Genomic DNA, 18,580 nt, shown 5'->3' on the forward strand with positions numbered 1-18,580 from the left:
GCATGTCCTCATGGGAACCCTGCTGGGGGCCAGAGGCCAATTCCCTGGGCAGGGGGCGAGGCAGGCCACCTGAGGGCAGGGAGGTGCGGGCTGCCACTTGGCTCCCTGGGACTAAAATTGTTCAAGACCTAAAACTCCAAAAAGCAAGATGTACTCATTCTAAAGGGCCACCCAAAAGGCCACCAGTCCTCAACTTCCCACAGAATAGTCCCCCCTTATCACAGCCCCCACCTTATTCCGTAGGACCCTCTGCCCCTAGCGTGGGGCCCTTTCCGGGAATAGTTCAGGTTCCCCCCTACCCTAAGTTCAGGAGGACCCCTTGCTCCCACTCCAGAGTTTGTAAATAGCTTTTAATACTCATTTTTAAAGTGGTTTTATATTGCAGAAGTTCATGGTATGTCATTTAATGCAAAAATGAAATCATTTTACTTCAATGTTATTAAAAAGGTTTATTTTATTAGGAAGTAAATGTGTTATTGCAGTGTTTTGTGTCCTGTTTAAAGGCTTTTGTTTAGCAAAGTGAATGTAAAATACAGTAAAATGTTAAGTTGCCATCTACTTTATGAAATCCATCAACTTAAAATTTTTTAACTCTATCAAGAAAGTGAGATGTGCCATAGATAGTAGGTATGCAGTCACGTTTTTATGTCATGTTTAGAAATCCATGAAATTGCTCCACTTACTGGATTTTTGCTGATGGCTGAATTGTGAATTAATAATAGGATCATGCCCTTAGCAAATATTTAGTTTTGTTTTAAAATTTAAGTTAAGAGATTTCTAGAGCATTCCTTTCTATGGTTCTTAAATAACATAAAGTAATTGTGCAATGTTGCTAATAGTGAACCTAGCAAGCTGCATTCAAATTCAAATATGTTGGAATAAGTAATCCAACAAAATTCTGTTTGGATCAAATCCTCATCCCTTGACTTTGTGTGAAAAAAGTACTCTCCTTCCAGTGAAAAATTATCACAGAGGTTCATTAAATGAGACTCTGACCCAGTGTTCTTACTGTATTTTACATGTCCTCCCACCTGAAAACTCCCAGCGCTGCAGCCCACCTGAAGCCAGGACTGAGGCGCCATACCCCTCGGGGAAAGACTCAGTCCTTTATTCATTTGGGCCCCTAATGCTGGGGCCCGGCTGCTCTACCTCACTGGGCTGGGCAGGGGTCCCTGCTGCTAACTCCCTCCTCAAGGAGGGACCCAGAATTTAGTTTCTGGTCTCTCCATCCAACCCTGCTCCAGCTGAAACTTTTGGTATTTATTCTGGGCAAAAGCCCAGACAGTATACTTTATATTGATTGCTTCAGTTTATATTTATTAAGCACCTACTGTTTTAGTTGCTAGGAATACAAGAGGGTCAAAACCCCCAAAAACTAATCTCTTTGTTAGAGTCCGTTTTCTTTACCCATCAACCCACATAGGACGACTATCAACAACTTCTGCAAACCCTTTTCATGTCAGAAGAGGGAGAGAATCCATGCCCAGGGACAGAAACTAGTCGTGGGGCCAGAGGATCTACCTACCACGGAAGCAGACTGCCTTGAAACTGTTTTTCTTTTCACCTGACCCCGGTGGGACCCTAACATGAATTAAGGTAAGGAGGCTCTTGAACGGTACCGCCAGACTCTAATGGAGGCTCTCCGAGCAGCAGCGCGGAGGCCTACAAATATGTCCAAGGTAACTGAGGTAACTCAGGGGGGCACTAAGTGCCCTGCCACTTTTCTAGAGTGCCCCAGGAGGCTTACCGACTATACACCCCTATAAATCCGGAGGCGCCAGAGAACAGGTGAGCAATTAATATTGCTTTTGTTACCCAGTCAGCCCCAAATATAAGGAAAAAATTACAGAAGTTAGAAGGCTTTAAGGGAAAGGTGCTGAGTGAGTTGGTGAAGGTTTCTCAACAAGTTTTCACTAATAGAGAGTGTTCCCAAGACTTAAATAAAAAAAAAATGGCAAAGGTCCTACTTGCCATGAGTGAAAACCAGGCGTGGAATAAAAACCGAAAAAGGAACCAAAAATTTGAAGAAAAGTCGGGAGGAGGTAATAGACTGTCCAGTAAGAAAGAAGGATGAAGAGGGCCTCCTCTAAGCCAAAACCAATACGCATTCTGTAAAAAGGAGGGAGCCTTTCAGACTCTAAAAAAGGCACTCACTCGGGCCCCAGCCTTAGCACTCCCAAATCTCAAAAAGCCGTTCCAGCTGCATGTAGCCAAGGCACAAAGGGCAGCAAAAGGAGTGTTAACACAGCACTTGGGGCCGTGAAAACGGGTTGTAGCCTATCTTTCAAAGCGCCTCAATCCGGTTGCAGCAGGCTGGCCTAACTGTCTACACAGACAGCTGGTATGCGTTTGCCACCGCACACGTGCATGAAACCATCTACCAGGAATGTGGTCTCCTAACCTCCAGAAAAAAATACGCCCAAAGCAAAATAAATGCTTTCACCAACCAGACAGCCAAAGAAGCAGCCCTAAAACCAGTGGGACCTCTTCAAGCTTTGCCCCTCCTACCACCCCGGGTACTAAAAGCTACCCCAACTTATTCAAACTCTAATATTCAGCTACTCCAAAATCCTCCTACCAGAAGCACTGGGAAGAAACTTAATTTTCCAAATGCATCAAAGTACACACTTGAAAAGGACAAAATTAGCTAAACTGCTAAAAACTGACTTTTACATACCTAAGCTTTTTCAGGTAGCAAAAGAAGTAAGCAAAAAATGTCACATCTGTGCTCAAGTCAACTCAAGTCATGTAAGTACCCCTGCTGCCCCAGTCACCGCCTAAGAGGTCAACTTCCAGGAAAGCAATAAAAAATAAACTTCACAAAATTGCCTCCTGGACCAGGGGAATACAAGTACTTACTTGTGCTGGTGGACACCTTCTCAGGATGAGTTAAAACCTACCCAACTGGGTCAGAGTCAGCTCAGGTAGTAGCTAAGAAAGTATTAGCCAAAATTATCCCTCAGTTTAGCCTACCAATAGCAATGGGGTCTGACAATGGTCCAGCTTTTATAGCCCAAAGTACTCAAAATTTGGCAACAGCATTAGGAATTGAATGAAAGTTACACTGCATTTACAAACCGCAAAGCTCAGGGCAGGCAAATAAATAAATAAATAAATCAAACATTTAAAAACCCTCACCAAACTTAAACTAGAGAGTGGCGGGAACCGGGTAAGTCTCCTTCCATTGGGCTTGCTCAAAGCTAAATGCACTCCTTATGTAAAAGGTATTACCCCTTATAAAGCCATGTTCAGCAGGCCACCCCCACTTCTCCCCAAAATAGGGGAGGAACAGCTCACCCTTTTAACTAACTCTGAACTTCTCAAGTCCTTACAGGCCTTGCACTATAACTCCAGAAACAACCACTGCACCATCCGTGCCCACCACCCGAAACCTGACGCCGTGAGAACAGGGACCCCTACAACTAACTCTTTGGGGTAAACTGGAACTTATCAGAAGCAATCAATAAGTACCTAGGTGGGAGACATGTGGAATTGTGAGGTTTTGGCTGTAGAAACCTAAACTTAAAACAGGAACTATAAAATAGTCAGCACTATATCTGTCCACTAAAAAGTACCTCAGCAGCATGTGGGGAAAAAAATAATTATTTCTGTTACAGTTAGGGCTGTAAAACTATAGCTCCATAAAAAAAAATGTAAACCATCTGTTAAAGGTCACAAAAAATAAAAGGCCAGAAACTCCTACTAAAAATTGTGCAATTAAAAGCTATAACCCTATTACTTTTAAATCACAGCAGTTTTGAAAAAATTCCCAGTGGTTGGGGAAAAAAAACATAGAAATTGTGCCTATATGTATCAAAACTTTAAGTAACTTTCAAGAACAAAAACATGTTTCCAGTCCCCTCAATTCCCCCTATCTACTTCTCCTTATGCTAATTCCTGTACCTCTGTACTACTCTGGCAAGGGAGGTAGAAAGCACCTCAGGCTAACTAGCCTCCAACGAGTCAAGTGAGAAGAACCAGTGTTAGTGCCAGTACTCCTAGGGCTTGGGGCAGCCGGGGCAACCGCAGTAAAAGCCACAGCACACGTCACAGGGAACCAAAACTTTAAAATTCTTAGTACCCAAATTAACCAAAATCTAAAAGCCTTAAAAGAAGGCAATACTAAATTAAAGAAGTCCGTAAGCTCTTTAGCAAAAAAGCAAAAAGAACTTTGTCTAGCCTTAACAAAGAAAAAGGAGGCAAATTAGTTTCAAAGTATATTTTCTCAATCTCCATGGTTAACTACCTTAATATCAACACTTAAGAAACAATGATTTGATTCTCCCTAAAAACCAGTGGGGAATGAAGTGGGGCCCTAAAGTGAGCTCCCTCCCCTAAGTCTGTAACAAGAGAGTCCCCTTCCCCCACAACAGGTAATGACTGCAAAGTAAACATTAAGCCCGGAGAGGAAGGGAGTGAAGCTGTGCCGTTTTAGGGAGTGAGACTTGCAGATGTACGCATTAGCCAAGCATAACCATTTCAATAATTAATCATTGCACCGGCCTTGAGAAAACTTCTCAAGCTTGCTAAAGATCTTAAGCACCCATTAATTAACTGCCAACTCTGCTTTTGTCAAAGTAGCTTGCTTGCATTTTCAAGATGTGGTTTCTGCCTATATAAGTCTCAAGCACTCTCTGGTGGGGGCTGCTTACTGAACTCCCTGCGCGGAGTGACAGGCTGCAGTTGCTGGGCCCGGCTAATAAAAGGCTCTTTAAATTCTGTTTGGCTGTATTGTACTTTAACTCACAGGCACCATAACAGATATAAGTCCATAAAATATCCTCACAGCAACAGATAGGCCAGTGCTTGCTTGACTAGACAGATGGGCACCATTACTTGGCCAGTTTGACACATGAACCTAACCATCACAGTACACCCCTTGTCAATCTGGCAGCTATACACATCACCTCAAACAGCTCAATCTCCAAACAAAAAACAACAGACATAATTTTCACCCAACAATACTCAGCTGTCCTGCAAACAACAAGAAACACACTAAACTTCTCCAGAATATGGTGCAGACCCTTCGGTAATATTCACTCATAAATCTGGTATCCTATAACTTAAATATGATAACATGAACCATACAACTTATGTCATATGATAAGGGGATAAGCTAGAGAAGAAAACAAAGATGTTTGCTTTATGGAAAAATACAAGCATACTCATAATAAGGAAGAAATATTCATGCCATTATAGTCCATGTTTCTATAACTGGTCACATGGTTGCAGTTCATATTTATCACTACCTTCTTCCATTAACCATTCCATGTTTCTTTTACCCTTGGCAAGCACCTCAGCTGGCTGTGGTTCTTTGCCTGGTGGGTTGAGCCAAACTTTCATTACTGAAGTCTCTGGGCCATTGGTAGTCTCACCTGGATTGAGTTGCTGCAGTTTTCCATTGATTTTAATCACAGGACATAGTGGTACTAAGAGATACCCTAGGGAATCTCCTCTATTCCATGAAAACTCTTCTTTACCTCCATTGTGTGGCTGCAGTCCTATTTCCCCTTGGTAGTCAGGATCAATTACCCAAGCCAGTACAGTAATGCCCTACCTTGCCTTTTGTTTTAAAGGAATGAGAAGCCCAAAGTGGCCAGGTCACAGTCTTAATTTCCAGTTTAATGGAATCATTGTTGTTTCTCCTGGTGTGAGCATTCCTCCCTTTGGAACTAAGACTTGTAGACCAGCAGAGCTTAAGGTTGGAGGGACAGGAAGCAAAATATTTTCTAGTGGATCACTAGGGGTAATAGTGATTGATGCCACTCCCATTTCCACCCATTGATTCCTGGATCTGTGAATCCTGGCTGTGGGAGAAACCACACCACAGAGTGGATGCTGATTCAGAGCATATACAGCTTCCTGAAAAACATTTTCCCATCCTTGCAAGGTATTGCCTCCTAGTTGGCACTGTAATTGAGTCTTCAAAGGGCCATTCCACTGTTCTATCAACCCAACTGCCTCTGGGTGATGGGGAACATGGAAAGACCAGAGAATTCCATGAGCATGTGAACCCACCCATTCAAAGTAGGTCTTAATTATCTTTACTGGAGTCCTCTATGAGAGGATAAAAAAAGATTTTTGGAGAACACAGAGAGAAGCTAAGATATGTAATCCAGAGTTTGCCCCCAGGAGAAGCAAGGACCCACAGGAGCTGAGACAGAAGCCCAGAGACATTTGGGAGAAAGCCACTCAAACCAGAATCTAAACCCAGGAGAGAAGTTCAGCAGAGCCATCCAAGTGCCTTCCCATGTGCAGAGGAACCCTGGATGCCAATGGCCTTTCCTCAGAGATGGTATCCACTTCTTGATGCCCTAATTTCCACATTTTCATGGCCTTAGAATTGTAAATTTGTAAACTAATAAACCCCCATTGCAAAAGCCAATCCATTTTTGGTATATTGCATTCTGGCAGCTTTAGCAAGCCTAAACAGCATCCCTATTGAACACAATTTGGTTATAAAGGTAAGGGTTGATTTCTGAACCCTCAATTCAATTCCAGTGGTTTATATGACTGTCCCTGGGCCTGTAAAATACTGTTCTGAATACTGTGGCTTTGCAATAAGTTTTAAGATTGGTAAGTTTAGGTCCTCCAACTTCATTCTTCCTCAAGATGGCTTTGGCTAGCCAGGGTCCCTTATCCTTCCATATAAATTTGATGATTGACTTTCCACCTCTACAAAGAAGGTTGTTGAAATTTTGATTGGGATTGTATTGAATCTGTAAACTGCTTTGGGGAGAACTGTCATCATGACAATATTTTAGTCTTCCAAACCATGAATGAAAACAGAATGTTCTTCCATTTATTTAGGTCATCTTTGATTTCTTTTATCTACGTTTCTTAGTTTTTTGTGTACATGTCCTTTACATCCTTGGTTAGTTTTATTCCAGGATATTTTACTGGATTTTTTTTCTTGATTTCTTCTGATTGCTCATTACTACTGTAAAGAAAAACTACTGATTTTTGGATGCTGATCTTGTAGCCTGTCACTTTGCTGAAATTAGCTTTGTTGTGGATTTTTCTGGATTTTCTGTATAGAGGACCATGTCATCTGTAAATAGGGAATTTTTCACTTCTTTCTTTCCAACTTGAATGCCTTTTACTTCCTTCTCTTGCCTAATTTCTGTAGCTAGAACTTCCAGTATAATATTAAATAACAGTGGTGACTGATCCTGATCTTAGAGGAAGACTATTCTGCCTTTCATCATTGACTATGATGTTAACTGTGGGTTTTTCATACGGGCTGTCTATCATGTTGATTAAGTTTCCTTCTATGCCTAGTTTTCTAAGTGTTTTTAACAAGATGCAGTACTGGATTTATATAACTTTCAACCTGCTTATGTCTTTGAATTTAAGGTGTGTCTCTTGTAAACAGAGGGTCATGCTTTTTTGTCCATTGTTCGAATCTCTACCTTTTGATATTTAAAGTAATTACTGATAATGCAGGACTTTCTTCTGACACTTGCTATATCTTTTGCTTATACCTTTTGTCACCCTCAATTCTTCCATTTATGCCTACTTTCATATTTATTTGATTTTTTGTTTTGTACCATATTGAGTCCTTCTCATTTATTTCTGAATATATTTTTCATATATTTTCTTTGTGGTTACCATGGTGTTAAAATTTAACATTCTAAACAGATAACAATCATATTTGATTTGATACCTAACTTCATTAGTATACACTTAGATTGTTCCTATACTCTTCCATGCACTCCACCCACATTTTTTTGTACATATGTTCAAAATCATAGATTAATCATGGTTATTTATCTTGTAAAAGATAAATAGATTTATCAATTTTTTTTTTTTTTTTTTTTTTTTTTTTTTTTTTATCTTGTAAAAAAGAAGTGGGGTTTCATACCAAAACTACAATACAATAGTTCTGGCATTTTTATAATTACCCATATGGTTATCTTTATTCAAGGTCTTTATTTCTTTATGCCTCTTTAATCCACTGTCTTAATGTTGTATTCATTCTGTCTGAAGAACTCCTCTTAGCATTGCCTGTAGGGTGGGTCTGGTGATTGATGGTTTCTGGATTTTTATCTTGTTCCTTGGGATAGACCATCATTCCCTGCTTCTCCTTTCATCTTATACTCTTTTGTTTCACACTGTGTATTTTAATATTTTAAAATGTTAACTCTGGGGTTTAGTCCCTTAACTTTCTTTTCTTTAAGTTTGTATCCATCTTGTGATATGACAGAAATTTTTGTCAATGCCAGGAGCTTGTGAAAACAAATCAAAGCAAAAATCTTCTTTCAAAATTGGCTGCACTTTTTCTGTGGTCTCCTTCAGAGCTTAGTCATCCTGACAGGACTATCACCCTGAGATAAATGCAAAGTACAGAGTCCTCTGTTTTATCTAAGCTTACTTGGAAATAGGCTTTTTTCACCTGGGTTTCTCCCTGCTAATGGCCTCAGTAATCTCCTATTTGCAGTTTTCAGGAGTTCAGAATGAATGCCTCCTCTACTCCCCTTGAAATGAACTTTCACACACCTCCTCCCTTCTTTCTTGCATGACTTGTTGCAGGTAGTCCTTTGATCCAGACTGCTTCAACATACCTATTTCTTAAAATTTTAATGTCTGCAATGTGCTTCTCTGCTCTCAGAACAAATTCTGGGATGGTGAACCTGAGACAACTTTCCTAGCTCAGTTTTCAGACTTTCTCCATTAGACTGGCATTAACAGTCATTGCATAATCCATGTAGGAGTAACTGCTCCCTGTAGAACAGGGCTAGGGACCCACAATGGAGTAAAGTTAACCCTATTGCAGAGGGAGCAGAGGAGGGACCAGCAAGGGCTTATTCTCTGCTTTGGAAGCTGCATTTTTTTCTTTTTTTCAATTTGGCACTTACCCAGTTAAGGTATCTTTAATTGTTTCCCACAGTTTTGAGAAAGGTTACTGTCTTTAAGATTCCTTGCCACTTTGCCTGAGGGGGATTAGAGCAATAGCCACCCTCAGGGCCACCGCAGCAATCTGAAGTAGCTGATCAAAAGCAGTGATCATTGATCAAACACACAACCCCAGAGTTTGGAGGAGTAGGTCTTTTATCTCCCGCCCTGGCACCAGCAAGCTGCACCAGGAGCCCAGGCTGCAGTCCCCAGAGCTACCTGCCTGGAGGCTGGAGGATACAGAATGGTAGCTGCTTCAGGGAGGGTGATATGTGACAGCCTCTTCCTCCTGCTCTTCCACTGGAGTCTGGAGTTTCAAAATAATTGATTCAGGCAGTTTTGTCAGTTCAGTAGTTATTTTGGTGGAGTGTCTGATCCCTGGAACTTCCTAATCTGCCATCTCCCACAATCCTTTCATTCATTTTTTAATGACAAGGAAATAACTCAAACTGGCTGAAACAATAAAGTAAATCTATTAGCTTCAATGGCTCAGACAGTGTTACCAAATATCCAGTTTCTGTCTTTTCGTTATCGTGCTTTATGCAGCTATTTTTCCATCCTGTAGGTTATTTCAATCATGGTAGCAAAACTATTCACAAACTCCAGTTCTCACGGATTCAAACTGTGTTGCCCAAAAGAAGAGAGAGTGTTTTCTGGTAGCTTCCACAGAAGAGAGTTAGGTTTTCTTTCCCAGAATCCCCCACAGACATCTCCCTGCATCATTTTGCCTTTGATTGGGCAATGGCCCTGTATTAGTTTCTTAGGGCTGACATAACAACTTCCCACCAACGGGATGGCTTAAAACAGCAAGAATTTGTTTTCTCACATTTCAGGTGGTCAGAAACATGAAACTGAAGTGTTGGCAAGATGGTTCCATCTGAATCACTGAGGGAGAATCTACTCCATACCACTCATGGTGGTTGCCAGCATCTTGATGTCCCTTAGGGTTGTAAATACCTCATCACAATTTTGGCTCCCATGATCACAGGTTCTTCTCTTCGTTTGTGTGTCTTCTGACCCTCTGTGTCCAAATGTTCCTCTTTTCATAAAGACACCAATCACTGGATTTCGGTCCAAAGCTAATGTGGTATAACCTCATTTTAACTTGATGTTAATTACATTGCAAAGTCCATATTCCTAAATATGGTCAAATTCATAGGTACTGCAGGTTAGGACTAGAATATACCTTTTTGTGGGACACAATTCAACATTTTGCAGTCCCCTGCTTCTTCCCCGCTAGTTGCAATGAATAATGGATTACATTTTTCACTGGCTAAAATTAATCAGGATTTAGCCCGCATCCAGGGTGGGACAAACCTACTCAAAAAGTGATGGCTAGAATGGAAAAGTGAATTCCTGACCCCCTCATCCCCTGCCACAACATTCAAGATGTTCCTCACAGGAGAAAAAAATGATTACGCAAGCTGAGCAGTAAAAATGAATGAACCACTAATTTTTGCAATTTAACTATCAGTGTAATAAATAAGAATTCTACATAATTTTAAAAATCAAGGCACTTTAAATAGATTTTGTTATAGCAATTTTATCATGGCAAAAACTTTTATATCATTCCCATTCTTGTTCCTCTTATGTAGAAATTTCTTGTTTTAAGGACATGAAAACATCTTTAATTTCTCTAAGTATATTAAATTTGGAATTTTGCTTTATACACACTTTTTGCTCCTTGCATTGTCTTTTTTGCCATCTGAGAGGGTTTTTTTTTCATATTTGTTTATTTTAGGTGCTTTTCCTAATGATCCTTGTCTGTCCTTTCACATTGCAGAGAGAGGAATGACGAAAGAACATTGAAGCTTAGTGTTCGTGGTCAGGTTTTTATTGTCCTCATTCCAGAACTGAGTTCCCAGGTCCTTGGCCACAACATAAGAAAGAATCTGAGGGCATGGCAGAGACTGAGCCAGCAGGCAGAATTTATTGAGTGTGCACTCAAGAGGGGTGTGTGGGCACACTCGCCGAGGAGAGAGGTGTGCACCACTGTCAGGAGGTTTGCTTTCATCATTTTTCTGTTCCTTCTGTAATTTTCTACAATTTTATTGTCCTCTCGCTCTTCTTCCTTTGCTGATGCCTGATCGTAGATAACTTGCTCAGGCACCAGGTGCTCTTTACTGTCATTTTCCTCAGAGATATTTTTCTCCTTGAGCCTAATCCCTTCCTGGAATTTGCCCCTTGCTCATCAGCTGGCCCCTGCCCTAATTCTAACTCTGCCTTGCTCTGATTGGCTTTACACTACAGGATCTGGAGGGGATCCACAGTTGTTCTGATGAAGACCTGTTACAAGTTTACATAGGTTTTTCTCCTGTGCAAGTTTGTCTCCACATAGGAATTCTCCAAGCCCCTGCCCAGGAGATATCGACCCAACTTGAGTGTTCTGCAAGTGGAATAGAGAATGGAGGAGGTGTGTGGCAGGGAGAAGGGCACAGGCAAGGAGAATCTCTCTTTTTACCATGCCTAGATTATCCCAATTCCTCTAATCACAGCATTCTTTAAAGACATGTTGGATGGCCCTAATCCCATAGTCCCTAGCTCCATTTCCCAGAAAATAAACTTCCAGTCTTCCCCAGAGTGAAAAAGGGGTGTAGGGGTGCAGGTTGCTTATATGCTGGAGGAGGGGAAGAGCTGGCCTAGAACCTGCGCCTGGGGATCTAGCTATTTCTCAGATAGACTGTCAACCAAGCCTCCTGTTAAGTCTCACGCAGCCTGTGTAGGTACCTAGTGTCTTCAATTTCTTGATCCTTCTGGAGTCATGCCATGGAAATCGACATCCTTCTCCTTATCTTAAGCCTGTCCCCAATTTTCCACCCCAATGAAACCTATACCTTTCTGTTTCTGAAATCTGAGTTAGTTACCCCTCATACATCTAATTTCTAGTTCCAACATTTGTTTCCTTCTCTCTTCTCCATTCTCCAAACCTTGATGATATAATACCTTTTAAAAAATCTTCATTGTCATTTTGGGTGTGTTTCAGGAGGGAATACAGGCAAATAAACAAAATGCATGGATCCAATCCATTGTTTATAAACAAATAACACAACTATAATTTTTAACTTTTTAAGCAATTTTATACTGTCCTTAGTAATAATTGTCTCACTGAACATTATTCTCCCTAACATTTATATAATGCAATTTTAATTATTTTAACATTTGTTTTTATTTATAGTTCATTAGATATAAAAAATTGTTTAAATTTTATTTTATTACAACTGAAATGGATTTGGTGCTTGGATGTTTATATTTTATTAATCACACTAATTTTTATGCTAACTTTTTAATCCCACCTCTTCCTATAAAATATCAGCTTACATATTTATTTTACTAATTTCTGAAGACTAGTGATTAGACACAAATGCATTTTAATGCCTGACTAGTAAAATTCTGTGTATATGTGTGTATATGTGTACATAATAAGAGAAAATTACATTTGCCTTTCATTCCAAAACCGTAACTAGATCTTAGTTTTAAAACTTAAATTTCAGTATGTAAGGATCAAATAAAAAACAGAAATTCTGTATCCCAAGTTTAAAAACTAAAATAGATAATTTGACTGACACATTTCAATGGACCTGAAAACTGTGTCCTACATACATTATTTTAATTAAATACATTTTAAAAAGACAATTTCTTTTTTAAAAAATGAAAATATGCTGTTGCAATGGAAGAGAGCTGAAAAATTTACTAGACATGATAGCTGTATGTCCCTTCGAAGAATTCTGTTAAGAACTTACATTCCTCATGAAAGTAAGTAACTTGATAATTTTTAATTAGGAAGAATAAAAACAATAAAATATGGACTAAAATACATAATTAGTTAATTCAACAGGTATTGATTAAGTGTATACTATGTGCCAGTCACTGTTCAGATGCTGGAAAATTGAGGTTCCTGATAGTGTGAGTGATAGAAGCCAAGATCATTTTGAATGTTTGTTGTGAAATAATCCATTTCAGTCTTTAGGACACATAATTGATGGGTACATGGGTCACAAAGAGTTATTAAACCAAGGCTCCTCCTCATGCCACTTTGAATAAGCAAAGGACTCCTACAAGGGGAAAGGCCACCCTTTGAGCATGGAGAAAGGATATTGTCAAACTCAGCTTTAAGAGCACTCACTGAATCCTAACAGAAAAAAAAAAAAAAAAGATAAGAAAGCATAATGGTGAATTAGCCAAATACTAATATTAAAATTACTTTAAATAACTAAAGAGGGAAACCCATGCACAGTGTTCTGTTTGAAACTACCAAGAATAGCATGTATGATGAAAAACATTTCCAGAGCCTTCAAAGATCAAAAAGCTTCACTGACTGAAAGTGTTTTCAAATGGAGAACGATACCTGCTTTGCCCTCTGGTGTCAAAAGAGTAGCTTCCAGACAGATAATATGGAAAATACAGCACAGAAATTTGTAACAGAATATATGAAGTGAGTAAAGGCAAGGTTGGACTAGTCATTGTGCTGAACCCACCTCTTCTTTTTTAGCCTCATGGAACACATCCCAGCTGTATCCCAGAGCCAGGGAGAGTTTTGTTGCCAAATATATGCCACGTTAGGTTTCTTGTTGGGGATGAGATGACCCCTGGCAATCACTTCCTTAACACATGGTTGCTTGATAAATAACTATGAACCTCATTCATGTCTCATCTATGGGAATCCCTCCTCTGACCATATGGATCAATTTTGCTCTTGAAGAAGTTCTTAAGTTGAAAACAATCCAGCCTCCTTTTGCATTAGAAAAGTTATTTTGGAACACATAAGAATATAACATATACCATCACAGTAATAATATATGCATGGCAGTTTTTCTATTAAGGCTGACATTTAATTCTGATCTGACATGGTGGTTCTATTTCAGAAGAACTTTATTTTAATGACATTCCTACTGGCTTGGCTGTGGGTGGTTTAGGAATGGACATGAGGCCCAGTTCTGGTCACTAATATGCATATGGACTTCTGCTGGGGGAGGAAGGAGGGAATAGTATTTGAAAAATATTCCCTCGTGTGTAGCAGTAATTTTTTAAATGTAATCATAAAACTGTAAGCAAGCTCTGAAAGTGAACTCTTAGTCACACAGAGAAGTAATATGTAAATGTAAAATCTGCATCCAGATATGAAAAAGTTATTCCTCTATAGCCCCAGACCTGGAGGCACATGCCCAGGTGTCACAGAGGATGTAAATCCTAAAGGAAGTAGTAAATAACAAAGATGAGGAACTAATGAAGTTCTCCTGACCCCTGTTACCCAAGATGACTATTTTTCTTTGTCCCTAAAGCATATAAAAGCCAACTGAAAAATCACTATGTAGAGGCAGATTTGGGAAATTTTACCCTGTTCTCTCAGGTGTAAATAAACCTCTTTTTCCTCCTCAGCTGCTTGGTGTGTCTGTACATTTGGCTACACTGAGCAGTGAACCCTGATTTGAGGAGCACCCCATCCACAGTTTGCATGAGAGAACCACTGGTAGAGATGATCTGTCTTCTTCCTCTGCACATTGGGTTGTCTGGAAATAACTTGTAGAACAACAGCCATGAATCTGCTACCAACCTGAGAATGAAGCTGACACCAGGATGCAGAATGCACACATGGGATGAACTGAGCTTCTTGATGAGAGAAGCACCAACAGAGAATTAAAACACCAGTTATTGTATGTGTATTGAGGCATTTTACCATTGTCTCTTTGGATAGTGGATCTGGTCATTCGCAATGGCATTATAAAGTACTATTTTAATATGCTGGAGACCACTGAAACAATTTCTGTCATTTAAGAATATGCTTTCAATTAGGAATGTGTTAGATGTGTTTGAATGCCATAACCTCACTTATGTTATTTCTTTTAGTTTTATCAATTGTTATAAGGTCATAGTGTGATACAGTTGGTTTCAAGGAATAAAGCTTTCTTGCTTCTGACTGATTATTTAACTAGCTGTAAAAGCACACATGTGGGTATTTTATATATGATTTCAACTTTCACATTCACAAGTGATAAGACATAAATTTCTATAATTGTTGTGGATAATAATTATAATACTTGGTACAAAAGTGATAATCTTTTTAAAGTGAATAGAATGAATTTAATGAGCAGGAAGTCTGAATTTGGAAATTAAATCCAGGGTTGATTTGGTTTAATTGGGTTTAATCAACTGGTGTTTGCTACCTCCCCAACCATCTTCTATCTTTTTCTCATGAATCTGTATGGAAGTAGAGTGGATAATATTCTGGATAAAAGAAAGCCAATTTAAAATACAGTGGTATGTTTCAATCCCTTTCAATGTTCTAAAATATTTTTTTCCTATTGAAATGTGCTGTCCATAAAACCACCAAAGCCATTCAGGCCAATAGCCTTATATGCAGAAAGTTATTTGATAACTTAAATGTTTATCTTCTGGTTATTGGTACATGTTTGTTTACTAGTTATTGAATCAATGTTATTAACATTTTCCAGAAAATTATTACACATTTCCTCCATTTCTTTTTAGGTATTTTCTTACCTTTGTGGATGTACTCTTATAATATTTAAAATCCCTCCTGTTGTTAGTCTTTTCTCCAAATTTGAATGTTCTCTAATTTCTTGCAAATATGCTTTTAGTATTTTTATCTTATCTATTTTCATAAAGATTCATCTGTCAAATATAATTGCCATTTTTTTCTTCTGTTTGCCAATATATATTGGCTTTTTATTTATTCTTATTTTCCTTACAGTTTGTAATCCCAGTTGTCTTGCAATTTCTTCAATTGATAGCTTTGTTTATTTTTTCTTGTCAAAATAAGATTGCTATTGACTTTAGAATTGACTGCATCAGATAGTATTGGTATATTTCATTCATTCCATAGTTGAATATTAAGTGGTAATTTGGTACCTTGTATATTAAGAAGAAATTAAGAGGGGAGGTGCTGATATCTGTGCTCCTCATTTCAAATCTTGACTCCTTCATTTACTAGCTAGTTAAATTGGGTAAGTCTCTAAATTCCTCTGGCCTATTTCCTCATCTGTGAAATGGTTACAGGGATGAACTTAGCTTAATTTAAGCACTATAAGTTGCTTGAAATATGGTAAGCACTCAATGAATTATCATACAAAACTTACAAATAGTGCTTATTATGTGCCAGGGACTCTATTCTGGATTTTTTATATCAATTGGTTTAATCACCCTACACAGAACAAAAAAGTAGATATGATATTACCCCTGTTATAGATGAGGAAACTGAAGACTTAAAGGGCAGGTGTCTTGCCCAGAACCAGAAAGCTAGTGAGTTGAGTTGCACTGAATTGAATTGAATTGGTCTGAACTGAAACCAGTCAGTTTGGATCTGGAGAAAATTTTTAGTTGTTAATTTCAAAGTTTATTAGTAAATTATCTTTGCATAAACAAACCAAACTAAAGCTTAGTGCTTCGAGCAACAATCATTGTCACTCATAGGCCATATTGGAACATTATCTGTATCAAATTAAGCCTCCTTTGTCCACTATTAATTTTATTAATTGCCATTCATGTGCATAATTCGTGGTTTAAGTTGATAGATTCTTACCAGCTGTTCTAGTTTGTTAAAACTGCCAGAATGCAAAACATCAGAAATGGATTGGCTTTTATAAGGGGGTTTTATTTGGTTACAAAGTTACAGTCTTATTGCCATAAAGTGTCCAAGGTAAGTCATCAACAATCAGGTACCTTCACTGGAGGATGGTCAATGGTGTCCGGAAAATCTCTGTTAGCTGAGAAGGCACATGGCTGGGGTCTGTTACAGAGCTCTGGTATCAACTTGGCTTTCTCCCAGGACATTCCTCTCTAAGCTGCAGTTCCTCAAAAATGTCACTCTTAGTTGCTCTTGGGGCATTTTTACTCTCTTGGCTTCCTTGGAGCCAAATTTTGCTGTCAACGGCCATCTTCATACTGTCTCTCAGCTGAAGCTACTCTCTCAGCTCCTGTGCATTCCTCAAAGTGTCTCTCTTGGCTGTAGCAAGTTTGCTTCTCTCTGAGCTCATATAGTGCTGCAGTAAAGTAATCAAGGCCCATGCTGAATGGGCAGGGCCACACCTCCATGGAAATTATCCAATGAAAGATCTCACCCTCAATTAAGTGATCACATCTCCATGGAAACATCCAGTCAAAAGTCTCCAACCCAGTCAACACCAATATGTTTACTGCTCACACAAGATTGCATCAAAGATAATGGTATTTTCAGGGACATAATACATCCAAACCAGCTCATCGGCCAAATCTTTCATAAATATCAGGGTGTGTGACTTTAGCAGTGCCCTCACTTCTTTTGCAACTTCTTCAAAGCATCTTTGATTTCCCTGTTCCTCAGACTGTAAATCAAGGGATTCAACATGGGAATCACCACAGTATACAACACTGAAGCAATTCTGTCAAAGCCTGGGGAAGCACCAGAGCTAGAATTCAAATAAACAAACATACTTGAGCTATAGAAGAGGGAAACAACTGTCATGTGAGAAGCACAGGTGTTGAAAGCCTTGAACCTGCCTTTAGCTGAAGTGATTTTCATGATGGAGCTGATAATATAACCATAGGATAGCATGAGGATTATAGCATTTGCTGTCCCATAGGTCATTGATAATATAGCAACCATGATCTGTGCGAAAACTGTGTCAGTGCAGGACAAGTTTAACAATTGAGGCATGTCACAGAAGAAGTGGTTGATGACATTAGGACCACAGAAGTGGAGCTGAAGCAAAACACACAGCTGGGATAAAGAACCAGAGAGTCCAGCCGTATAGGCTCCCAGTGCCATCCAACCACAGAGGCTGGGAGACATGATGGATGAATAGAGCAGTGGCTTACAAATGGCAGCATATCGGTCATAAGCCATGGCTGTCAGGAGACAAGAATCACTCAGACCCATGGTTGAAAAGATGAAGTACTGCACAATGCAGCCCCTGATGGTGACTGTTTGCTGCTCTTGGAAGAAGTTGAAGAGCATATTTGGGGCTGTGGAGGTAACATAGCAGATATCTATGAAGGACAAGTGACTGAGGAAGAAGTACATGGGTGTGTGGAGGTGGGAAGCCAACCTTATTAAGACAATGAGGCACAGGTTCCAGGTCACAGTCATAATGTAGATCAGCAGGAATATAACAAAGAGCACTGCTAAGATCCTGGGAAAATCTGAGAATCCCAAGAGGATGAAGTGGGTTATCTCTGTGTTATTTCCTTCCCCAATCATTTACTCAGTGATCCTAAAATCAGAAAAAAGACAAAGGAATACATTACCGGGCCAGGCAAAGTGATATTATTATCATTTTCATTTGTGCCAGTCTTTTCCTCTATTGACCTCTTGAGCCAAAGCACTTTGCTGTCCATCTTTTTTCCTCAAAGTAGTGATGAAGTAGCTTCTCAGTAATTTGGGTTTCAATTAATTCATGTGGTCTCATGGAATTAATAGAGATATTTAAAATATTGAGTGGAAGTTTAAAAAGTGTACTATTAGAAATGCTAGGCTTATAATATACAAGGTAGAGATCATCAGTAACAGTTTTTAAAGACATCTGCTACCTTATGACATAAATGCAATTTTATAATAATAAAAATATAAGTGGCATCTCCCTAGAATAAATTTGAAATAGACCTTCTGTTCCAGATTGCCATCAAGATTTTTAAAATTTATTCTTTTACTCTTAAGAATAACTATATTCTCTATTTACAACAATTTTTCAACTGT

At 39.1% G+C, this 18,580-nt stretch overlaps 1 protein-coding gene across 1 annotated transcript; it reads right to left on the reverse strand.

Moving 5' to 3' along the window:
- Positions 1 to 17,158: 17,158 nt before the first annotated feature.
- LOC119538117 (olfactory receptor 5AN1-like) lies at positions 17,159 to 18,085 on the reverse strand. The gene has a single exon (XM_037840856.1). It carries the CDS (start codon positions 18,083 to 18,085, stop codon positions 17,159 to 17,161), a length of 927 nt encoding a protein of 308 aa, XP_037696784.1.
- Between the last annotated feature and the right edge of the window lie 495 nt (positions 18,086 to 18,580).

Source organism: Choloepus didactylus, chromosome 6, assembly GCF_015220235.1.
Source record: "Choloepus didactylus isolate mChoDid1 chromosome 6, mChoDid1.pri, whole genome shotgun sequence".
Taxonomy (NCBI): domain Eukaryota; kingdom Metazoa; phylum Chordata; class Mammalia; order Pilosa; family Megalonychidae; genus Choloepus; species Choloepus didactylus.